The 21,546-nt window shown below is 38.2% G+C and overlaps 2 protein-coding genes across 5 annotated transcripts in view; one reads left to right on the plus strand and one right to left on the minus strand.

The window, feature by feature from the left end:
• FBXL13 (F-box and leucine rich repeat protein 13) overlaps positions 1–4,743 on the minus strand; it is a gene marked incomplete at its 5' end in the record, with an annotated part of 84,703 nt that extends 79,960 nt beyond the window's left edge. Inside the window, 3 exon segments of the mRNA XM_080393461.1 lie at positions 459–526; positions 1,867–1,960; positions 4,559–4,743. Of these exon segments, the coding sequence (XP_080249587.1) occupies positions 459–526; positions 1,867–1,960; positions 4,559–4,743 (347 nt within the window).
• Positions 4,682–21,025, plus strand: ARMC10 (armadillo repeat containing 10). 4 transcript variants are annotated; one of them, XM_080392013.1, is made up of 6 exons: positions 4,682–11,674; positions 12,934–13,079; positions 14,225–14,359; positions 15,648–15,824; positions 16,920–16,991; positions 19,345–19,740. In XM_080392013.1, the coding sequence occupies exons 1-6, from the start codon at positions 11,539–11,541 to the stop codon at positions 19,465–19,467; spliced, it is 789 nt and encodes a 262-aa protein (XP_080248139.1). In that variant the 5' UTR covers positions 4,682–11,538; the 3' UTR covers positions 19,468–19,740. The 4 variants fall into 4 exon arrangements, with proteins under 4 accessions (XP_080248139.1, XP_080248141.1, XP_080248140.1 ...); XM_080392015.1 differs by lacking the exon at positions 19,345–19,740 and adding an exon at positions 17,214–17,723 and having other exon boundaries at positions 4,683–11,674; XM_080392014.1 differs by lacking the exon at positions 19,345–19,740 and adding an exon at positions 20,139–21,025 and having other exon boundaries at positions 4,684–11,674.
• Positions 21,026–21,546: the final 521 nt, after the last annotated feature.

The raw sequence follows: 21,546 nt of genomic DNA on the forward strand, positions 1-21,546 counted from the left end.
AACCAGTGAACATGTTTGCTTATTGGGATTATCATATTTAAAAACATACCTATGTATTATCCCCATTTTTAAAAGGACAAGCTGGATTATTTAAAATACGAGTTATCTAATCCCAAGTATAAAGGAAACAAAAGAGAGCACAAGAGAATGTAGATCTTTTACTTTCAGACACAGATGCAAATTATCCTTTTGTATATCCTGGGTATACATATATTCCTGGCAAATACAGCTGATGAAAGTGCAGAAATGTCAAAGGACTTTATTCAGGTCTGGAACATGCAGAAACTCAGAATTGACTAGTTTTAACATAGAACAACATTGCTGAAGAAAAAGAAAGCCAACTCTAAGTTTCTAATCTGAACGATGAAAACTTTTTCCTCCCCCAAAGGAACTACATGCTTTGGTAAAAGATTTTTCCTAGTATGTTCCTGAGGCATATGTAAAATGCATATACTTACCTAAAACACTGCTTCATTACATTTCTTCTGTAAAAGTCCCACACTTTGGCACATAATTTTTCAGTCATCTAAACAAACCATTTATGACATCAGTACACAAAACAGTGCTGCAGTGCGGATATTTAAAAATCGGACAAAAATATGAAATCTTGTATTTTCCCTGTTCATTGGTACAAATTAAAATATCTATTTTAAAGATCATTTTCTGTGTATACTTGGAAGTACTTTGCTACTAAATTACACTTTTGTGTTTACACACAGAGTTAAAGGAAAAGATAAATTAGCATACAAAACAGAACTAATATGTGTGCTTGAGGGAAAGCTCAGTAACTGAAACTCAGGCTTTCACCCCTCATATCCACTCTTTTACTGATCAGCTGCATCTAGCAATTTAGCCTATTAAACAAATACTTAAGCTACTCTTTGCAAAAATCTTTTTGTGATCCATTGCAATGTAAACCACTTACCACATGATTCTAACTCACTGGTATTTTAATAAACCTGTTTGAGCTTCTACAAACCCAAAACTGTGTAGGACTACTCCCTGTAAAAGAGAATATTGTCCTTTGAATGTGCAAATAGGAATTGGGCTTCAAAATTATTTTTATCTCATTTATTGCTCTTACTCCTAAGAAAATCTATGAGAGGATTTGACTGTGACACATTTGTATATTTATGTATATACTGTAAACCCCAACCATTCCACTTTTAGACTGATTAATATAATATTTGAGAGGCTGGTCAAAGAGGAAACAGCTGAAGTGAAACTGCAGTACACTCACAGTACAGATGTACTGAGAGAAGACAAAATTGAGTACAGTTATACAGAGGTAATGAAGAGAAAAATCTGGTCACACTGCATGCCAACTTACTGACTAAATTGCTTAGACTGCTTCCAAGCATGGTTATGTAGCAACTTGCTCCTTCTCTGAATGTTTTAAAATAAGTATGACTTTTTTTGATTGGTAAAACCAAAATGTTTACCTCCTTGTTTTATGTGCAATAATACTGCATTTAACTGTAACTATTAATTGTTAGCATTGACAGCACTTTCCAAGATTTATTGGTTCAAATGTAATTTTAAGGAATCACCCTAAGCAAAACTAAATAATGCACAGAAAAAACATGCTGTTGAAACTAGATTCATATTTATGTGGAACTCTTTTAAATTATAACCAAATATGAAACAAGAACTACTTGTTCCCTACCATACGCACAGATGCTATGCTTACCTCTGATGACATTAGGTTTTGGATACAAATCAGTATCAATAGAAAAAAATGCAAAGTATCATATTCCTTGCACTGGCTACAGAAGAGTAGCATAAGAAAAGTTAAAAACAGAATATAAGTATTTTATTAGATTTGTTCACAGCATAGAGTTAATGCAAATATTCAGTTATTTTTACCAGTTGTTCAGGATCTAGTCCAAAAACAATGTTCAAGTAAGTTTCTGAAATCCTCTTGAATTTTGGGTGGAAAGACAGATCAGCACACATATACATTTAAAAGAGAAATAAATTACATTAACCCTATTAGTATCCCCAAAAGAAAATGCATTTTTTCTCTGTACTTAATAGATTAGTTATATGTTACAGCATTATAATAGTATTATTTAAAGATTAAGACCTATATCACTTTCATTACAAATACCCCTAGCAGCTGTATTTTTAATGTGTTTACAAAATATGAAAACAAATTATCATGTTTTATTGCTACTCTAAGAGCTATGTTGAAATACTGTGTACATTAGAGCTTCCATGTAATCTCTCAGACCTTTCCTATCAGATGATACTATTTTGTTTCTCATCTTAATATTGACTGAAGAGCCATTTCAAATTTTCAGTAGTTGAAGCAATGTTTCCTGCTGTTGAAGATAGGCCATGCCATGTCTAGGTAGGCAAACTTTTGTTTTCATTTAATAAAAAAAAAGACAACACACTGCAAAGTCAAATAAATAAAAAAAGATTATGCTGCATTATACTTCCATGAAAAATATGGAAACAAAAAGTATTTACCAGAGATCTAAAATTAAAAGAGAAACCAAGTCAGTTTTCAACTTCTAGGAAAGACAACATAAATAATGTAAAGTAAACAATAAAACCTCATCATTATGGTTCAGGTTGTTGATGCGCCTTGTGATATGAGGAATTGGTGTTATCTCATGGAGAATCCCAGAAAAGGACACAAAAAGGGCACATATCTGCATCACCCACTGTAATGATTTTACCTGCTGCCACAACGTATTTAAGTCAGTCTATCAGTGTATGCAGAGAGGCTGGGGGTCAGGCAACTCCAGAGATCTCTGCTGGAGTGGGCCCAAAGATTAACCTTTATTATCCACCTCCTACTGAAAACTTCAACCAGAAGTGACAACTGCACAGAACATAAAAGCGAGGTAAGTACCCCCTGGCTAGCCCTTTGAAATTACAGCTTCTTCACATAGCAAAAGATACCTATTTTCCTAGCATTAACCATCACTTTGTCCACTATATTGCCTTCCCTCTCTTTTCCACTTATTCTCTAAGTTTTTCTATCTCCCATCTAAATAGATCAGCAGTGCCTTTTGGGGTCAGTTTTAATCCACCGCTATTTTCTGACAACAATAAGGCTTTTTACAGAACTCAGTATCTCAACAAAACATGTTAGTCCCTTACTAAAAAGTATCAGTGGCAGCATGCCTACGCAACCAAACTCTAAAAAATTATATTTTATAGACTTTACATGAACACTGAATTTAATTCGTACTGAATTATGACTTTCCATCTCCTTCCTGCACAAAGCTCTTTCACTCCCCAGCAGAGTTTTTGTCTCCAGGCATCCTTATTGTTATGAAATTTTGTTCATCTTTTTTCTTATCTTTTTTGTTTACACTACAACCTTTGTAGAAGTTCTCAGTATTTAAAGTTTTCTTGCAGCTTAATCCTGATGATATCCCAAAACATCAGGCTTGATTATTGCACAGCTGTAACACCTACAAATGAAACTGCATTCTTGGATCAAGTCCAGCAAGTAAAAAAAGAGGATATTCTATCTTGTTATGATTCATGTCAATGCAAATACCATTATAGACTGTTGCTCTTCCCTCTGCACCACCTGAAACTTTTTTCGTAATATTCCAAACTTTCAATGGACCAGAATCTATAAACCTCAAAGATGTCATATTTACAAAACACAACTTTTCTTGAAACCCAGCTGAACCATGAAATTAATTATGTGTGCAAGTTAAACCAGGAGGGGAAGTAACTTTCACAGGAGCTGCATCAACAGCAATGAACATGCTTCAAAAAAAGTTAAGAACATATGATCTCACAATATTCAAAACTAATGCAAAACTTTGTGTCTTGTTTTCTGCATAGTAAGTTAAGAATATACATACACCTTTTTTCTCTTTTGTCAGGTACAGACTAATTATAAATTAATGATATTTTTCCTAACAATGGACAAAAAGCACTAACAGGTCAGAAAAAGCATTTGTTGTGAAACGTATTTTTTAAAATTCAGATGGCATATTTAGTCTACAGAAGTTGTACATATTTTAGAAACCAAAGCTTCCTTCCACTGAAGTCAAACAGTATTTTCTGAGATACCAGAGTAAACAGAACTAAATCCTCAGTCTTTTTTAGCTCATGCTGTGATTACTTCACTTAAAAGGATGAAAGAACACACAGAGCAGAGAACAAATGAGAAATACTACAATTAATGATTAGGTGCTTGAAAGTCGCATCCTGGTTCATATAAGTAAATATACCATGGAAAGCAATGAAGTCATAACAAATAACACTACCTCAGTTTTGATTACCACAAAAGGGTTTAATATATTGACTGAAGAGGAGCATTAAGTAGAGGTTATACTCTTTATTCTGTAGACAAAAAAACCCCACCCATAGATATCAGAAGAAAAATATTTTCTGTGTTTTTAGAAGATATTGTCCTACTGTATTTGCAATATCATATGCCATTATTATTTGCAAAAAAAAAAAGCAATATTAACATTTAATTTACAGTCTACACAGTAAATGCTGCGCCGTTAGCATGTTTTAAAAGTTAAAGTTCAATATTATAAACCACAGAGCACAGACACAATCATTTAGTATGTACCATAAGACAACATCTAATCCCTTTTCCATTATTTCTTTAAGCTTTTCTTCTAAAAATGTAAGTGGATCTTCTGGACGCATAACAATTACACCACAAAGCAGCACCTGCAAAAAGAAACTGCAAATTAATGCCTTTGTGTTAACAGCAAAGTAGCATCTAGATATGAAACTGTTAAAATAAACACAAGTTTACCAGCATCTTTTAAAATACTGTAAAATAGAGGCATTTATTTTTATCATTTACCTTCCTTTTTCATTCAGTTTTTAAAGGTAATATTGCATGTATCAGCATATTTCAATTGCTAGACCTCAAAGCACTGGCTTTAGGCTAGTGATAAAATACATGGTATTTCTTCAACAATTACTACTAAGAATTTCATTGCTTTTAGTGTGCATTAAAGAAAGAATATACAGATGATTGGATAATTTTATTTACTTAATGAAAACCAGAATGTAAACCAAGATTAATCCTGTGTAGTATAGAGTATGTTGAATGGGAAGCATAAACAGAAATTTATCTTGTAACCAGTACTGAAAACAAAATGCGGTTTGAAAAAAGATTTGCTTTTCAGGATTGTGTTATCACATACTTTGCATTATCTTTTAGTAATAATGCACAACTGATGAACCACTTTTCTCATTTGTGAATTTGCATATGATTTTTGACTCATCAGCTCACATACAGCAAGAACATACAAAGTATATTGATTTTTAAAAGTATATAGGCAAATTGCAGTTATTTAAGTGAATATTTAATGAAAACTATAAACTAGATGGGTTTGTGCCTGGTAAAAATTTCAAAACATGACTGCGTATCTTTAACTAGTCATTAATCTATGTTAATGCAAAAGATGCTGCCCTGGGACACACTCTTGCTTATATTTCCCTCTGTCTGTTATAAAGAAACTTGCTTTCATTAGTTATCACAAAAACAACACCTGTGTTTTTAGATTTTCTTCCAGCCCTGACACTTAAAAGAGCTGGTTTTCTTTGCCTCTTCCCACTTTTCACTACCAGCACTCTCCATGGTGCAGTTGGATGGTACCCATCTAAATATTGCCATTCGGAGTCTGCTGTGGCCTCTAGAAGATCATGACCAAAATTCTGACTATGCAATGTCACTATCCACTTGTGTTTAGTTTTCCCAAACCATGGCACCTATGCACTCAGTGGGTAGAAATGCTTTCCTCATTTTCTAACATTCATATTGATTCCAGCTTATTACTGTAATACTATATAAATATAGTCTATATCAACATAAAATACTTTTTAAACCCAGGAAATATCTGAAGCAACTGCTACATGTTGATGACAAGACAACACAATAATACACAAACTCAATGCAGTAATACTTTCAAGACATGGCCTTTTGCTATTATTAATGTGGAGCATGTGCTTGAATTCTTTTCAGGAAGCACGGTGGGACTACAAGGGAAAAGAGGAAAGCTCTAAATCAAAACCATGATATGGATATACAGCAAAAGCCAAGCATAACAGAGAGGCAACAAAAGGTAGAAGTGGGCAGAGCAGGCAGGTAGAGGGAGCAGCCCGGGAACTCTTGCATGCTAGAGAGGCCTTTTGCATGCTAATCAGAACACTATGTAGAAACAGAATCAGGCAATAACATAAATTGGAAAGGTTATCTGAAGGCTGTTGAACAGAAGTTGTGAATGCCCCATCACTGGAAGTGTTCAAAGTCAGGCTGGATGGTACTTTGAGAAACCTGAAAGCTGTCCCTGCCCCCAGCAGGGGGGTTGGACTAGATGATCTTTGAAGGTTCCTTCCAACCCATGCCACTCTATGATTCTGAGTTAAGACCAATATGAAAAGGCAAAGAAAAATACTTCTTTATGCACAGACACAATGAAAGCCAACTGTCCTCAGTTTAGCCACCCTGAATATTTACAAACACTAATCAACACAGAGATTCCAACCTTAGCATCTCTTCAATCTTAACAAAAAAGTATTTTGCAAAGTTGTAATTTTCAATCTCGATGATTGACTACATTAAGATAACATTATAAATCCATCACTTCTCATTGTAATTCGTGATATATAATATAATTTTAAGCAATATACAGGCAGTTAAATGGCTTTGATCACAAATTTTCCTATGGACAGATTTCCCAAAGCCAATCCCAACACTGGTCGGCTACTCCCTCTGCTGGATTAAGCCAGTATGCCTGTGCCACATGAATGCCATTTTTTGTTACTTCGAGTTTTGTTTACCTTTTTCTTTTTTCCCTTTTACAAACAAACACAATTTTTTTTTTTCCTTTGGATGTTCTGAAAGGTTTCCAACACAGTAAAGCCAAACTATCCAACTATATACTGGAGCGCAAGGCCTCTGTTTAACATTCCTTTATAAAACTTAAATAAGGAAAGAATTGTAACAACGTGGTCTTGCAAGGTTCTCTCCGGTGATGCTTGGGCCAGGTGTAAAACTGCAAACAATTAAGCTGAATCTCTACAAGTCTGGCTATTTCTATGAGACTTCTACAAGACTCTCAACAATCTGAAAGAGTCAATCAACAAATTTTCTCAATCTATAAATTTTATTTAGTCATAATACTAAACAACTAAAACTATACTCATACTTCAAATGATCACTAGTTGCATATCATCACAACCCCCAGCTAACCAACTACCAAACAACTAAGAAAAAAAAAAACAAACTCCCAAAACATCTACAGTGCACCTAAATTATTAAGCTAGAATTCAATATCTTAGTCAGGTTTTTATATTAACTGCTTCTATTTATCAATCCGGAAAAGATCATCTGTTCTTTAAAAGTTCACAAAGGAAAAGTCCCAAAATTCTGCAGCATTCAGTTTAAAGCTCACTAATGGAAGAACCATTTTTAGCATCCCTTCCTCTGTACATTTAGCCTACATATTTTCTTACTCCTTATTCGTATGTGAAAGAGAGCTATTAAGAATCAGCATATTCATCATCTGAATAAAATAAAGTCTTAGATACTGATATCCAACAAGTTTTACAAACTCTTCAGCTGTACCATTCTTGCATCCTTGCAATGACCTCAGTACATAGACCAATAGTTTTGTTGATGTTAAGAGACATTTTCTAAACAGTAACTTCCATTTATTTCCATCACCAAATAGAGAACATGACTGGGTGGCATAGATGATGACTATTAGCTGTGCCTTTAGAAAATATTCCCTATGAGGATGAAGAAACATCCATGTCTTGTCTATAAAGTTTTCCAAAGCAAAAAGTTTCAAGATCTAAATTCTATGCCTCAAAAATCAGGTAATCTAAATATAACATACTCATTTTTACCAAAAAAAATCTTAACAGTGGTATATTTTCATCATTTTTTATTATTCCTAGTACTGGGTAAATCAACACAGCATCTACCTGTTAGAGATGTATCCAGCTTTAAACTTAATGATACTCCCAAACCCCATAAGCTATCCAGAACCAGTAGATGCCAAATGTAGTTTTGTTAACAATTGCTGTTTTCTTGCAAACCCTCATAAAGTGCACTGCTTTTCCAGAAGTGTCTACTACTAGACTGCATTTTCCTGTTGAATATCAAAAAATTAACTAAACAGGTTCCACAAAAACTCTCTTTTCTGTGAAGCTTGGATAAAAACCCTTGACCATGGTTGGTTTTGACATCTTGTGACTACTGCCCTTTCCTGATCACCAATAATGATCTTCCTGTGTCTTTGTGATTTTCATGCCTGTTTATGCTCCTTTCATGTCCATTTGCTGGTTCACCATCAGCTCATAAGGCACCTGGGCAGGGAACATCTTCTGATAAATGTACAGCAGCTAGCACAACATAATATCCTGAGTAATTTACCTAGGTTTCAAAGCATGATGAGGATGACTACTACAAGAAGTAGTATGCAAGACCAATATATCAAAAAAAACTTACCAACAAAGATATGAATTTTGTTATTTTGATTTGTTGCTACAAATGTTATTTCCCAGCCTCACACCTCCGGTGCTGAAGATGTGCTGTTCACTGTATATTCAAACTGCATTACCATGTATACATTTTAGCTATTCCATAACACCTTGCTTAAATGTCAATGAAGTGTTATAAATATGTTATTATTTCAGGTATACCTTCAATAAGAGACTACACCCTAAAACCAGATGCATTTTGCAAAGACAATAAAGGCCTGCCAGCCCCAGGAGAAGTTCTAGCAAGGTGGGCAGCAGCTCAAAGCAGCAAATTAACAGGGATAATGGAACTGATGCAAAACTGACAAAACCGTTGTCAACTTTGCCTCTTCCAGAGACCCAGAAAGTCTGGTCTGCTGCTGCTGCTGTTATTCCCATGAGGAAGAGGAGCAAAAGAGGAGGGTGTGTGAAACACAACGAGGCCTGGACTGGCCACAAACTTCAGCCTTCCATTAACCCAGTGTAGAAAGACTGGGTTCTCTCAAAGGCTTCTCTCTTCTAGCCATGACCCCATTCCTCTTCCTACCACTTTAGTCATTTACCCTTCATGACAAAATTCATTTGGGTCAGAAAAATTGTAAGCCAGCTCTGCATCCAAATTTGATTTTAACATTGTAAGAATACAGCTACTAACAACAGTGAAAGTTGTCATACGCATAGTGTTTGCAGGATTACAGTTTGCCTGCCTTTTTATGGGCACTGTTTAAAAGTAAATCTGGATGAGAGAAGTCTGACAGGAATGAAACATTCAGATGCAGCAGGGAATCTCAAATTATTTGGACATGATTATTTGGAGTCCAACTGCATTTGAACTGTGTCCAAACCACAATCTAATCATAAAAAAGACGTAACCAAATGGCCATTTTGGAACTCTATATCCTTATTTTTGATTAATGGAAAATGGAAAGAGAAACCAAAAGGTAATAAAATCACATAAGAAACTTGTCTAGACATCAGCAACCCTCTATGAAACAAGAAAAAATTATTTTTAAAAAAAATCTTACATAGGCTAATTTTTAACTGATTCTTTCTTTTAAGAAACTCCCTTTAACCTTAATTCTTTCATTTTTAGTTTATTAAATTAATGCCACTGTTGCTATAAATGTATTTATAACTTTTGCTTGGAAATGCAAATATGAACTATTTTTGAAGTGTGGAATCAAGAACTACAGCTCATGCAGATACATCTCTTTTGTTTTCCTGTGCTTAAAAACACAAAGAATGATCAAGAGACAAACTCTTGCAGGAGAGGCGCTCAGTCTGCATGGCAGCACTGCTTTGTAATTATTCTAATTGGCTCAAGATTTCTTTATTAATGTTTCCATGGAAATCCTGGCTGTAATAGCTGCTTGCAAATGGTGCCCATTTTTGGTAGCTTAAAAGCATCAGGATGTCTCTTAAACTTGTATTTGTGCATTGTGCCTTTCTTTGTTTTAAGGAAACTGAGAAACAGCTGCTGCATATTTTGAAACAGGCAGAAGTGAATGTGACGAAACAGGGAGGAAACTAAAGAAATACAGAAAATCACGTAAGAATCCTGAAGGCAAACCCACCAACTTTGTTTCCCCCACAGTCCATCATGTTGTGACAGTTTTATTCTCTAACATTTTACGGAAGTTTATTTACTCCTGGGCCAATAAATATCTAATCCACAAACATCTGAAATGTGGTTCACCGCTGTTACGGTTACATTGAAATAAATTCAGTCCAAATAAATCCACTAAATATTTATTAAGGCAGGAAAGCAAAACCAGCGCGCTGGGCGGCCAGGGCATCGCAGCTCCACCTAAGGCTCGCAAATTCAAGCAAGGTGAGCAGCTCTTTCTATCTTTACCGAGGTCGCTTCTGACATCTTCAGTAGCCCCTCTGCTTCTTCTGTTATCGTGGTTTCTTGTCAAACAGGACGTTCCCATGTTTGGTGTAGCAACATAACATTGTGGACATGTCTCTTCTTGTTAAACAGGAAGTTCTCAAGACCACCGCAATGGGTTCGTTCCTCTTGCTTGACTTGATTGATCAGCAAATTACCCTTAGTTACTTATTACAACCGCTACCTTTACCTTCAATGGGCCATTAAATACTACAGATTGCACCTGCAGCACTCAAAAAGGAGGGATGTACCCAGCTGAAATCTACAGGTACTTCTGTAATTAAAACTGAGGAACTTAAGCAGATCTAGCCAAGGTGCCAACGTAGTTCCCTGCATTTGCCTTCATTTCAGTCATCATTTGAGTTTAAATATGGATTAAGAAGCAGAATTGCCTCATTCCACCTTATTTCGGTTTTTATAAGTTTTCATAAACTGTCTGAAACAAGCTATCAACAAAAGGAGCGGAACAAAAACATGCCCCAGAGGAGTTACCAGAGCACTACTGAGGGGTAAGGGGGACCCTTCGCGGGGTGGGGGGTGCCTTCCCCCCCAGAGGTGCTACCGTGGGAGTCTGTGGTTCTATTGGGGTCCAGGCTGACGACCAGCCGCCTCTTGGAGGGCCCCTGTGATTCTAAGGTGGCAGCTGAGAAACCATGGCCTTGAGTTAGTATTTAAAGCCACCGAGCACCGATAGCACTAGCAGGGGAAGGATCTGGCCAGCAGGTATGTGTACCGCTTGGGGCAAATGTTTTCAGCATATGTATTCTTAATATATTGCTGTATTATTTTTAAACTTCAAATAGATTTGGGGGAGGGGGGTGGGTTGTGTGGGGTCTAATTAACGTCTTTATAAACAGCTTAGTAGCTCTAAAGTGCGGTTTTATTTTCCTCTGTGGTACCCGGCTGCAGCAGCCTTCCCAGAGGTGCAGCCTGCGTCGGTACGCGGTGCAGGTGGCCAGGCTGCCCTGAGGCCGCGCTTTGCTGCTTTTCCCCCTAGAAGAAAACCCGCATGGCGTCGTTTGCGGGTCGCAGGCTGGGGGGCTCCCCATTGCACCCCACAGACTCAGACTCAGGGCAGAGCCGCAGGGCCCCGGCCCGGTGCGGCACGGGAGGGGGCCGGCGCGGCCGGGCCGGATGGGGCGGTGGCTTCCGCGGGCGGGCGGCGGCGGCGGGAAATGGGCGAGCGGGCGGCCCTGAGGGTGGCGGTCGCTGTGCTGGGGGCGGGCGCCTGCTACTGCCTCTGGCGGCTGGCGGCGGGCGGCCGGCGGGGACAGCGGGCTGCTGCCGGGGCCGCCCGGGGCCCACCGTCAGGTGAGGGGACGGCCGGGCGGGGACGGCTTTTCGGGGCTGGCTGCAGGCCGAGCGCCCGCCGCCGGGCCTCTCCGATGCGCCGGGGAGGCGGGAGGCGGCCCCGGCTCTGGAGCGCGGCCCGGGCCGCTGCCGGCCGGCGGGCTCGGGGCAGGCCTGCGCCCGGCGGGAGGGGGAGCCACAGCACGGCTTAGCGGCCCTCGGATGGCCGTGCGGCCTTCCCAGAGGACTCCAGAGCACGTTTGGTATTTAGAAAGGCCTGGTTAATTTTTTTCAACTCCCAAAAGCATACGTCCATTCAGTATATTTCCTTAATGGGCTGATTTGCTGTTATTAAAGTTATTTGTGCCCCCCCCCCCCCCCATAATTTACAGCTACAAAAAGTGTTTAGATGAAGATAAGGATAAAAAATAAGATTTTGTTTTTCTAGCTGGCTCTTTCAATATCATAAATAATGTTGACCTCTTCTTTCTTTTTCTTCCCCTTTCCCCAAGAATACTATGGTGTTTGCCTGGTGAGATGGTGACAGCAAATATGTGGAATTATAAAGGACTGGTTAGCTTCTCAAAAGTAATCTCTCATCATCTATGACTAGTTCAATAGTCATAGGTTGGGGTTTCAGGCTTTGCAGCTAGTTAAATAGTTCTGCCTCTAACCTGGTGGAAAATGGTCTTTGATGGTATTTGTGTCACCCTGTTATAAAAGCCAGGTACTCCATAACATCATCCTGACTCAAACAGCCTGCTTCAGTTACTTGAGTCATGCCATGATTGGCAGTGTTCTTAACACTGTGGCTGTTATTTTGTCAAAGGACCTCAGGGTACTAGCAAAATGTCATTATCGTAATTTCTGAAGTGGTAGTCTGCAAGTCAGAAGTCTTGTTTTCCTCCAGTGTCCAATCAGATTTCCACATTTCATTTCAGGGAACGCAAGGAAAGATGTTAACGTATTTGGTGAATATTCCTAATGACTTTGAAGGGGCAATTTGCTGTTGGTTAACCAAAGAGTAATGTACCTCAAGCTGTTATGTATTCCTTTTATTTTCTATTTTGAAAAGAGGTAGTCAGAGGACTCAGGGAAAAGGATGGAAGGCTTGCTGTTGTAAAACACAGTCTTCTGATACAATGGTTGGATACAATCAAACTTGGAACAATGCATCCTACAACTGAGAGCTAAACCTCAGCTTTGTAAAAAACGTTAAGTGATAACTAAGTGAAATGTCTCAAACTTGTATCAAGTATTTCATTCTCAAACACCGACAGACAACAGTCCTCTAGCATCAACCCATACCATGGATGCGGATGCTTTACAGAAACTTATTCATTTGCTCCAGGCCACAGATGATCCATTAATTCAAGAGCAAGCTTTAATTACTCTCAGCAACAGTGCTGCCTTCTCTGTAAATCAAGTAAGTATTGTTCTGTAGAAAACAACAGTGTTTAAATACTGGTCAGTATGGAAGATGAGAGTTGCTGTTTTGCCGAAGAGTGACGCAGGACTGAGAGCTACGATAGCTTTGTGCTCTAAAATCTTCTTTATGTCTATGCCTTAATTTCTGCTAGCCCAAATTATATAATTTACCAGCTTCATATAATTTATCTAAGCTTAATGTTTGTACAGCTTAAAAGTCTGTACAGAGTTCTATATTTTAAAAGTGCTGTAAGCCTATCTTTTGTTGCTTACAGTTTTGTATGCTAATGAAAGGGTTGAATTGGGGAAGGGTCAAAACTTTCAGGATGAGAAATTTACTGAGATAATTTAAAATATGTTATCTTTACAAAGTTGTATGCTGTGTACATCTTAGCAACTTTCCAACTATCCAGGTCTTTTCAAATCAGTTGGAAATATGATGCAGAAAAACTTTGACCTGGATGCAGATTTTCATGCCTCTGTAAATGTTCAGCATCCAGGGTTCCACCTTTTTTTTTTTTTTTTTTTTTTTTTTGTATGGTACTTACGACAGTTGTGTATTCTGGCTTCTCAAAACTGTTTTCTTAGTATAAATCAGAGCAGAACATAACTGAATCCCAAGGCCTGTTGTACTGTCTTCTAGAAAATGAAAAATGGGCCATGTGCTTTTTCAGTGATGGTTAGAATCTGTGGGAAAGATTTTTAAAAAATAAAATCAGGTGTAACGGAACAGAAAGATAAAGTTTTAGAACTTCTAACATAATAATATAAAGATGCATCTTGAAATTCTGTTCTGTTCAGTCAGGACCTTTAAGTACTCTGACCTGGCTCAGCTGTTCTGTAAAATCTTTATGCAATAATTACCTTTGATTCTTTAAAATGTTGTAAGCATGCTTTGCAGGCCAGATTTGAAAAGCAAAGGTGTTGTGCTATTGTCAAATCATTCTTTGGCCCTAAGCAGGATTATTCTTAATTTAGTGGGAGCAATAAAGCAATGTCTGCTAACACTCTGTCTTTAAACAGAGTAGTCCATTAGGGAAGTCTTCATTTGCACATTTGGTTTGCACTAAGATGGAAACGTTGAGGAAAGCCTTTAGCATTTAAATTTTTAAAAGTCTTACTAGTGTCTGTTCTGTATTTCAGGATATAATCCGAAATTTGGATGGCCTTTCTATTATTGGAAGGATGCTTTCAGATTGTGTTCCCAAAGTTAAAGAAAAAGCATTAAATGCACTTAATAATTTGAGTATGAATATTAAAAATCAGGAAGAGATACAGGTAAGTTTCTTAAAGGGAAAAATCAAAGTAATTGAGACACAGAGGACAGTACAGGGTTTTCAGCATATTTGTTAAATACAAGCCAGGATGCCAAGATGTTTTGAAGTTAGACATACAAGTCAGCAGATCTGGATTATCTGTGTGTCCCAAGGCCAAAAGGGTAACTTAACAATGCATTGCATCACCGGCACTGGCTTTTTTTTTAAGGCTATTGGGAAACTAGGCAGTTTGTGTTTAGCTTTTACCACATGCTATTAAACAGAGATTGTGCTGCTAAGTTTATAGTAAAATTAGGTGAGGCAAGATGATTTCCAAATGTATCTAGAACATCAGCAGTGGTTGTTTAATAGGATGGATTGCAGACTGAACTTAGCATGACTCCTTAGGCAAGAGAGAAGAAAACAGTAGCTGATCCCCTGGATTTGTATGAGACCAAGTTTCCAGGGTGATAGTTCCATCTTAAAAGAATAGTGTGTAAAAACGGTATCAAGTCCTGCTGTTCAGTAGATACTATGGATGTGGAATGACCAACCATCAAAAAAGCATCCACTTCTGACGTTGTCAGATTAATCAATAGATGAAGAAGTGTCCAAGCAGCAAGCTGATAAAGATTTGAAGTTTTTTACTAGTTTTTCAGTAGTTTTTCCTTAGCTTGATAAAAACGCAGTTTGACTGTACATGGTGGTTTGCAGCATCTTTAGTACTGAGCAACTTTTTTTAAAGTAGTGCTTGCCAACAGCAAGAAGGTAGAAAACTCCTGTAGTGAAGGCAAAGTAATTTTTTTTCTTAGTTAGAACTCCAAGATTTGTTGTATACTATCATCCAGAAGAAAATTAAGTAAATAATAGTTGTTAATGTAAATTGTCATCACTGTTGCTGAGGAGCACTCCAGTGAATGGACCACATGGTTGGAAGAAGAGTTGTCCTTAGCTTGTTCTTAGCATTTGAGAAGATATTAGTTGCTGTAAGTGATTGTTTAAATAACTCCTTAAAGCAACTGTGGCACTTCCAAGATGGGGTCCAAGCAGTTTGGGTTTTCAGAGCAATTTATTAATCAGGAAGTTTAGTGAGCATAACTCTGTAACGTCTGCTTCTATCATGCTGATAGAATGTTTGGATATATTCAGAACAAAACAAAAAAGGACTTGTTTCCAGGTTATGTATTCGGCCAGCAGTGTTCAAGAGGTATTTATGCTACTGTAGCTAGGCAACTGATACTATTTGTGAATAGAAAATATGCTTGTATCAAAAGATGTCTTCTCTTTTTATCCCCTTCCTTTTTCCGCAGGTATACATAACACAAGTTTGTAGGAGCATTGAATCAGCTCCCCTGAACTCTGAACTGCAGCTAGCTGGACTCAGATTGTTGACAAATATGTCTGTTACCAGTGACTACCATCATAAGATGATAAACTCAATTCCATGCTTTCTTCATTTGCTTTCAGAAGGAACTGAAAGGACACAGGTACTGGGGAGTATATTGTTAATGAGCCATTTATGAGCTGCTTTACTTGCCTCCTTTTTACTGTTTTTGTAAAACCATTTAGATTGTGCTTAGAAAACCAAATATTCATTAATCATAGCAGATAGCACATAATATCCAAAAATACAGTTCTATATTATTTTCTCAATGTAAATTCAGAAGGGGAGGAAGGGAATGCTGATAGCAGAACTATTGGGCTAGAGCTCTACCAGAGCAGTGCTATATGCACTGCTATTGTCCTATGCCTTTGCTATAGCAACTCCAGAATTCTCTTCTGCCCACTAAATATTGCTACTGCATCACAGGGCAAGAAGAATCTGCATGTGAAAGGCTTCACTGATGCATGATCTCTAGGGAAACATGCCAAGCAGTGATAACCTAAGCTAGGGATTTCTGTACCCTTATGCTTGTATGTACCCTTACTACATCTCTTGGAACCTTAGTGACTGCAGTGGGAAATTGTGCTTATTTGTGAATTATTGTAATATTGAAAGAAGATAAAAGCTTCAGATAGGGACCAAATTCAGTGTTTATTCAAGGTGTCACAGTACCATTACGATCAATGTACTCAGTTGCTCTATCAGATCAAAAGCAGTTTTCCAAAACACGAATTTCCACAAAACTTAGCAGGCCTACTTAAGCACAGTAAGTAGCAGTTGGCCTTTTCCCAGTGTTTAGCTAAAAGATTAGTGTCACAAGGTCCAGGAAAGTACAAAGGTGTATTTGTGTACACTTCTGATTGCATTTTAAATACAGTACTTAACCAGCCTTTGTATATTTTAAAAATATTCAGTGTTTTGCCTGCTGTTAGTTGTTGATAGATCTTGCCTTGTTTTGATGCTTAAGTCAAACTGAATTCACTTCTAAAATGCCTGTACTTAGCACATACATGCTAGTGACTCTGTCAGCTTTGGTTTTTCCTATATCTGTACCAAAGACTGAAGAGCACAACTCAAGATGTTAGTTGACCCATTCTACCTTTCCCTCTCCAAGTCAACACCAACATTATTTATGCCCATTACTGCTGTATTTACTGGTTTTGGAGCTTGCAATGAATTTTTATGTTCCTCATTTCAGATTCAAGTTTTGAAAGTACTTGTGAACTTATCTGCAAACCCAGCCATGACAAGACATCTTCTCAGAGCTCAAGTAAGATTCTTACTGTTTCATTGTATTTTTAGCATTTATACGTGTGTATGTGTGTAGATATGTGCATGGATTGGAAGAATTGTAATGTATTAGAAGCACATATGCAACTCCAGAGTAAAAGTTTTGGCAGTACCTGGTTAAAATTAGTAGCCAGAAGTGTGTTTCTTTGAAAGGCTAGCTTTCTTCCAGAGTGTGGTGTGATACAGGTACTCTAATTTGCAGAGGGAGTGTCACAGAGACTATGCACTTGAAGACAGTCAGTCATACTTCCTGTGTACCATTCCAGATAATCAGTGACAGCTTGCAGAAGCCTGTTCTCACCTTTCCTTTCTACCAAAGGGGTAGTACCATGAAGTTTTGTATCTAAGGTACCCAAAACCTCATTTCCAGACATGCAGTCAGTATACAGATCGAAGACCGGGTACAGACATCAAATACAGCCAGTATTGTAAAAGATCCTTCTCAACAGCTGTTTCTATAGCTGACATATTGTACCCAGGACAACCAAATTCCACTGAAATCCCCACCCCTTTACTCAAATGCAGCTATAAAACTGTTGTCTCTAAGCACTGTAAGTGAACTTTCCCGGTGCATTTACTTGTGTCTTTGTGGAGAACTTTACCTGACATTTGTTATTGCTGGCCTTGGCACACAGGTTTATTTCAGTTGTGTCCTTTCCTCACACCAAAACAGAGTCAGGGACTGGAATAGTGCTGCATCCTCCTCCCCAGAGTAAGTTTCTTAAAACATGCAGTGGCTTTTATTTTTGAGCTGTCTGCCACTACTGACTTTTCATTATTGAAACAAAATTAGTGTAGCTAAATACTCACTTCTCTGTTAAATGAGATGTGCTAACATAAAAACATTCAGATCACTGCAAAGGGCAAAAGCAACGTTACTGAGAAAGAAAGCAGACCCTCTCTTCCAAATAGGAATTTTCCAGACAACCACATTTTGGAGATTGAAAGTACAAAGCATTTATTATCCTGTAAGGCACACGCCAGTCTTTTCTACAGAGGAAACATGCATGCTGTGCAAGTTTCTGGCATGCTTTCACAGCATATGGAGTTCTGGTATTTTATAGGGTTTCTCTTTTATATGGTTTAGGTGTGGATGTTAATATATATTTTTTTTAGTTAGATTTAGTTATGTGTACTTACTGCTGGTGCTTAAGCGTGGATTATTTCTTGAATGCCCTAGGTGCCATCATTGCTGTTACTTTTTGGCAATTGTACACACAGAGATATTCTGCTTAGAGCCCTGGCATTTGCAGCAAACTTGAAAAAGAACGTGAACAATGAAGATGGCACCATGATTCAGGACCAGTACAGTGAAGATTCAATTTTCTTCATACTCTGCAGGGACTCTGCCCCATTCACTCAGAAACTGGCATCTTTGTTGCATCACCCTGATACAGAAGTGAAAGAGCAAGTTGTGAGATTATTAACACAGTAGTGTTTTTTTTTGTAAAAAGAGACTGACCTGATGAAAATATCTGATCTTAAGAATGCTGTGATTAAAAAAAAAAAACCCAACAAGCAAACAATAAAACAACCAAAAAATACTGGATAGTACCGTATTATTAGGCACAAATCAGTTACTACAAAAGAGAATGCAATGTATTTAATATAGAAAGCGTAACATTTTTTTATGAGCAAGACAAAAGCAGTAGCTTAATTAGTACTGAAATACCACTGTACAGCTGGTACCTGTACCAGAGGGGGAGGAATAGTTTAAAACATGAAGACTTTCATACATGCACTGACCATTTCAAATGGGTGAGTGAAGTGAATCAAAATATTCTTCTCGATGTCAAAGAATTTTTGTTGCCTTAAATATTTACAGCTGTTGAATAAATATCTCTACAGAATGGAGCATTAAAGATTTAGCAATTAGAGATTAGGCATTTACTTTTTTTAATCTGATAACTACTAAATGGGTGCTGGCAAATCCTAGAAAATATTAAATAAAAATAATACCAAACTATCATTGGATTCCTACAAAATTAGTATTTTCAATGAAAACTGCATATTAAAGTTACCCACCCTGTTTTGTTCACCTTACCTGCATGAAATATATTCTGAAATGACATTCTCATGTGCTTAGTATATCCATTGCATTTAGCCAAACTGCAGTGCAGTTAACCACAACTGTGCAAGGTTTCTACACTTGAAAAATAATTGCAAGAATTTTATCTTTTTTTAACATTGTCACTTTAAGGAAAGCATGCATATTTTTCAAAGTATTTTGAGTCGAAGATTATCTGCAACTGCAATTCAACATTCTCATCTTTGTTAAAAAGTCTACAAGAGCAGTATCATACGTGTTTTTACAAAAGCTTCCTGTTCTCTAGGTAGTCCTTGAGGCTGCTTTCCTTGGAGAGCGCTACTCTTTTCTCTGCAACTGGAACATCACCAAAACAAGTGCTCCTGTTGAGTTAGTCCCCGTAGAGCTTGTGTCATCAATCCAGTGTTAATTCAAAAATGAAGTGGAGCACATATAAATGTCATTGTGAAAGAACCTGAAGGATGTTTCACTGATGAACATGAAACGTACTAGCAAACACTTCATATTTAAAATGAGACTACTGAAACTTCCTGAACACTGCATCGGAGAGAGTGAAAAAGCGTCAGCTGTAAAGGCTAGAAAATAAGTTTTTCACTTTGTACCATTTTTAAGAGAGCTGTATTACTTGAACTGTTACCAGATGCTTCATCTTTCTAAGTTAATATACTCACTCTGCTCTGAATAGTACTGTCTTCTCTTTCTGTAATTCAATAGATATTTATTCTCAGCAGGTGCCTTTGCAATTAGCTAGAAGTGCAAGAAAAATGTGACCTTGAAAATACACGTATCTATGTCCTGATCAATACAGGGGCAAGGCTACATGTATCTAGTTTATCTGCATAGGTAGTTTTAATTCATCGGGAATACAATTAAGGCAGAAGCTGGCATGATTCCCAGTCAGACCCCTGACAATTGCTGCATCGACAGTAACTGCCCTTTTTCCTTCCACTGCTCCAAAACCAAGTTAATTTTGTAATAACCAAGTTAGATTGCAATCACTTAATGTTTTGCCACTTTTTTAGTTTAATTTTTTTCTGCCTTTATTCTCTTGTGACAAGAACTTCATCTGGTCTGTTCCAGGTATATCTGATAGATAGGTGTTTTCTTAAGCTCAGCAACAGAGATTCTAGATGTCCTTCTCCATGTTCTCCAACCTAAAAATAAGTTATTCAGATATCTTTTTGATAATTAAAGTTGATCTCTTATCCTTTGATATCTGACAGAAACAAGTGACCATTCTCCCCTTTTCTAAAAGCACATGAAAGCTTTTTACATTGTTGTCTCAGTCTTCTTTTACTGGTCTAGAAAGACCTATATTTAAATGCTTTCTTCATAGAACGCTGCTGTTCAGATATTTTCAAATGATGCAAGACTCTCCAAAGAGTCTTCATGCAAATGTGTTGAATTATTTTACCCCACCCCACCCTAGACTGAATCTTTCCAGCACCAAGCAAAGTGTACCAGTCACCATTCTGCATACAAATGGTGTGAATTAATAGATCCACAACAAAACTTATGCCATTACTGACGTTTAGTCTCTGATCCTTGTCAATATTTCTCTGCTGTATGGCTGCTTATCTAGGTATTCTGTATTTTAGTTCCATTCTTTCTTTCTAAAGTACAGAATTTTACTGAATAGTCTATCGATGATTTTGAAAACTAAAAAAAACCCGAAAAATATTCAGTTTTAATCACATCCTTCAAAGTAAAGTACTCAAAACATCCTGCAGCTTGGTGTCCTCCAAAATATTATGAACATGTATATGTGTTGTTTTATCCCAATTGCTATTGAAGCTGTTCTGTAAATACAAGGCCCAATAGAGGCTTCACCTGAAAGGCCCTCCCAAAAATCAACATTGAACAACTGAGAGTAGTTTTAAACCATTTTTGTACAAATTATGGTGAACACACTTAGACCATACTAGAATTACCTTTTCAAATAAAGAAATCTTGATGCTTGTCAAATACCCAACGAGCGGTGGGGAACGGGGTTACATCCTGCTGGCGGCCGGTCACAGGTGCTGTTCAGGGCTCCGTGCTGGGGCCAGCCCTGTTTAATGTCTTCATCAACGGTCTGGACGAGGGGACCGAGTGCACCCTCGGTCGGTTTGCAGGTGACACCGAGCTGGGGGCAGTGCTGACCTGCGGGAGGGCAGGGGGCTCTGCAGAGGGGGCTGGGCAGGCCGGGCCGATGGGCCGAGGCCACTTGTAGGAGGTTCAACAGGGCTCAGTGCCGGGTCCTGCCCCTGGGTCACACCAGCCCCACGCAGCGCGACGGGCTGGGGCAGGGGGCTGGGAACTGCCTGGGGGGAAGGGCCTGGGGGGGCTGGGTGACAGCCCTGGGCAGGAGCCAGCCGTGTGCCCGGGGGGGCAGAAGGCCAGCAGCGTCCTGGCTGGTATCTGAAACAGTGTGGCCAGCAGGGCCAGGGCAGTGACCATCCCCCTGCACTGGGCACTGGTGAGGCCGCACCTCGGACACGGGGTTCAG

The sequence above is a fragment of the Falco punctatus genome (assembly GCF_963210335.1).
Source record: "Falco punctatus genome assembly, chromosome: 6".
Classification (NCBI taxonomy): domain Eukaryota; kingdom Metazoa; phylum Chordata; class Aves; order Falconiformes; family Falconidae; genus Falco; species Falco punctatus.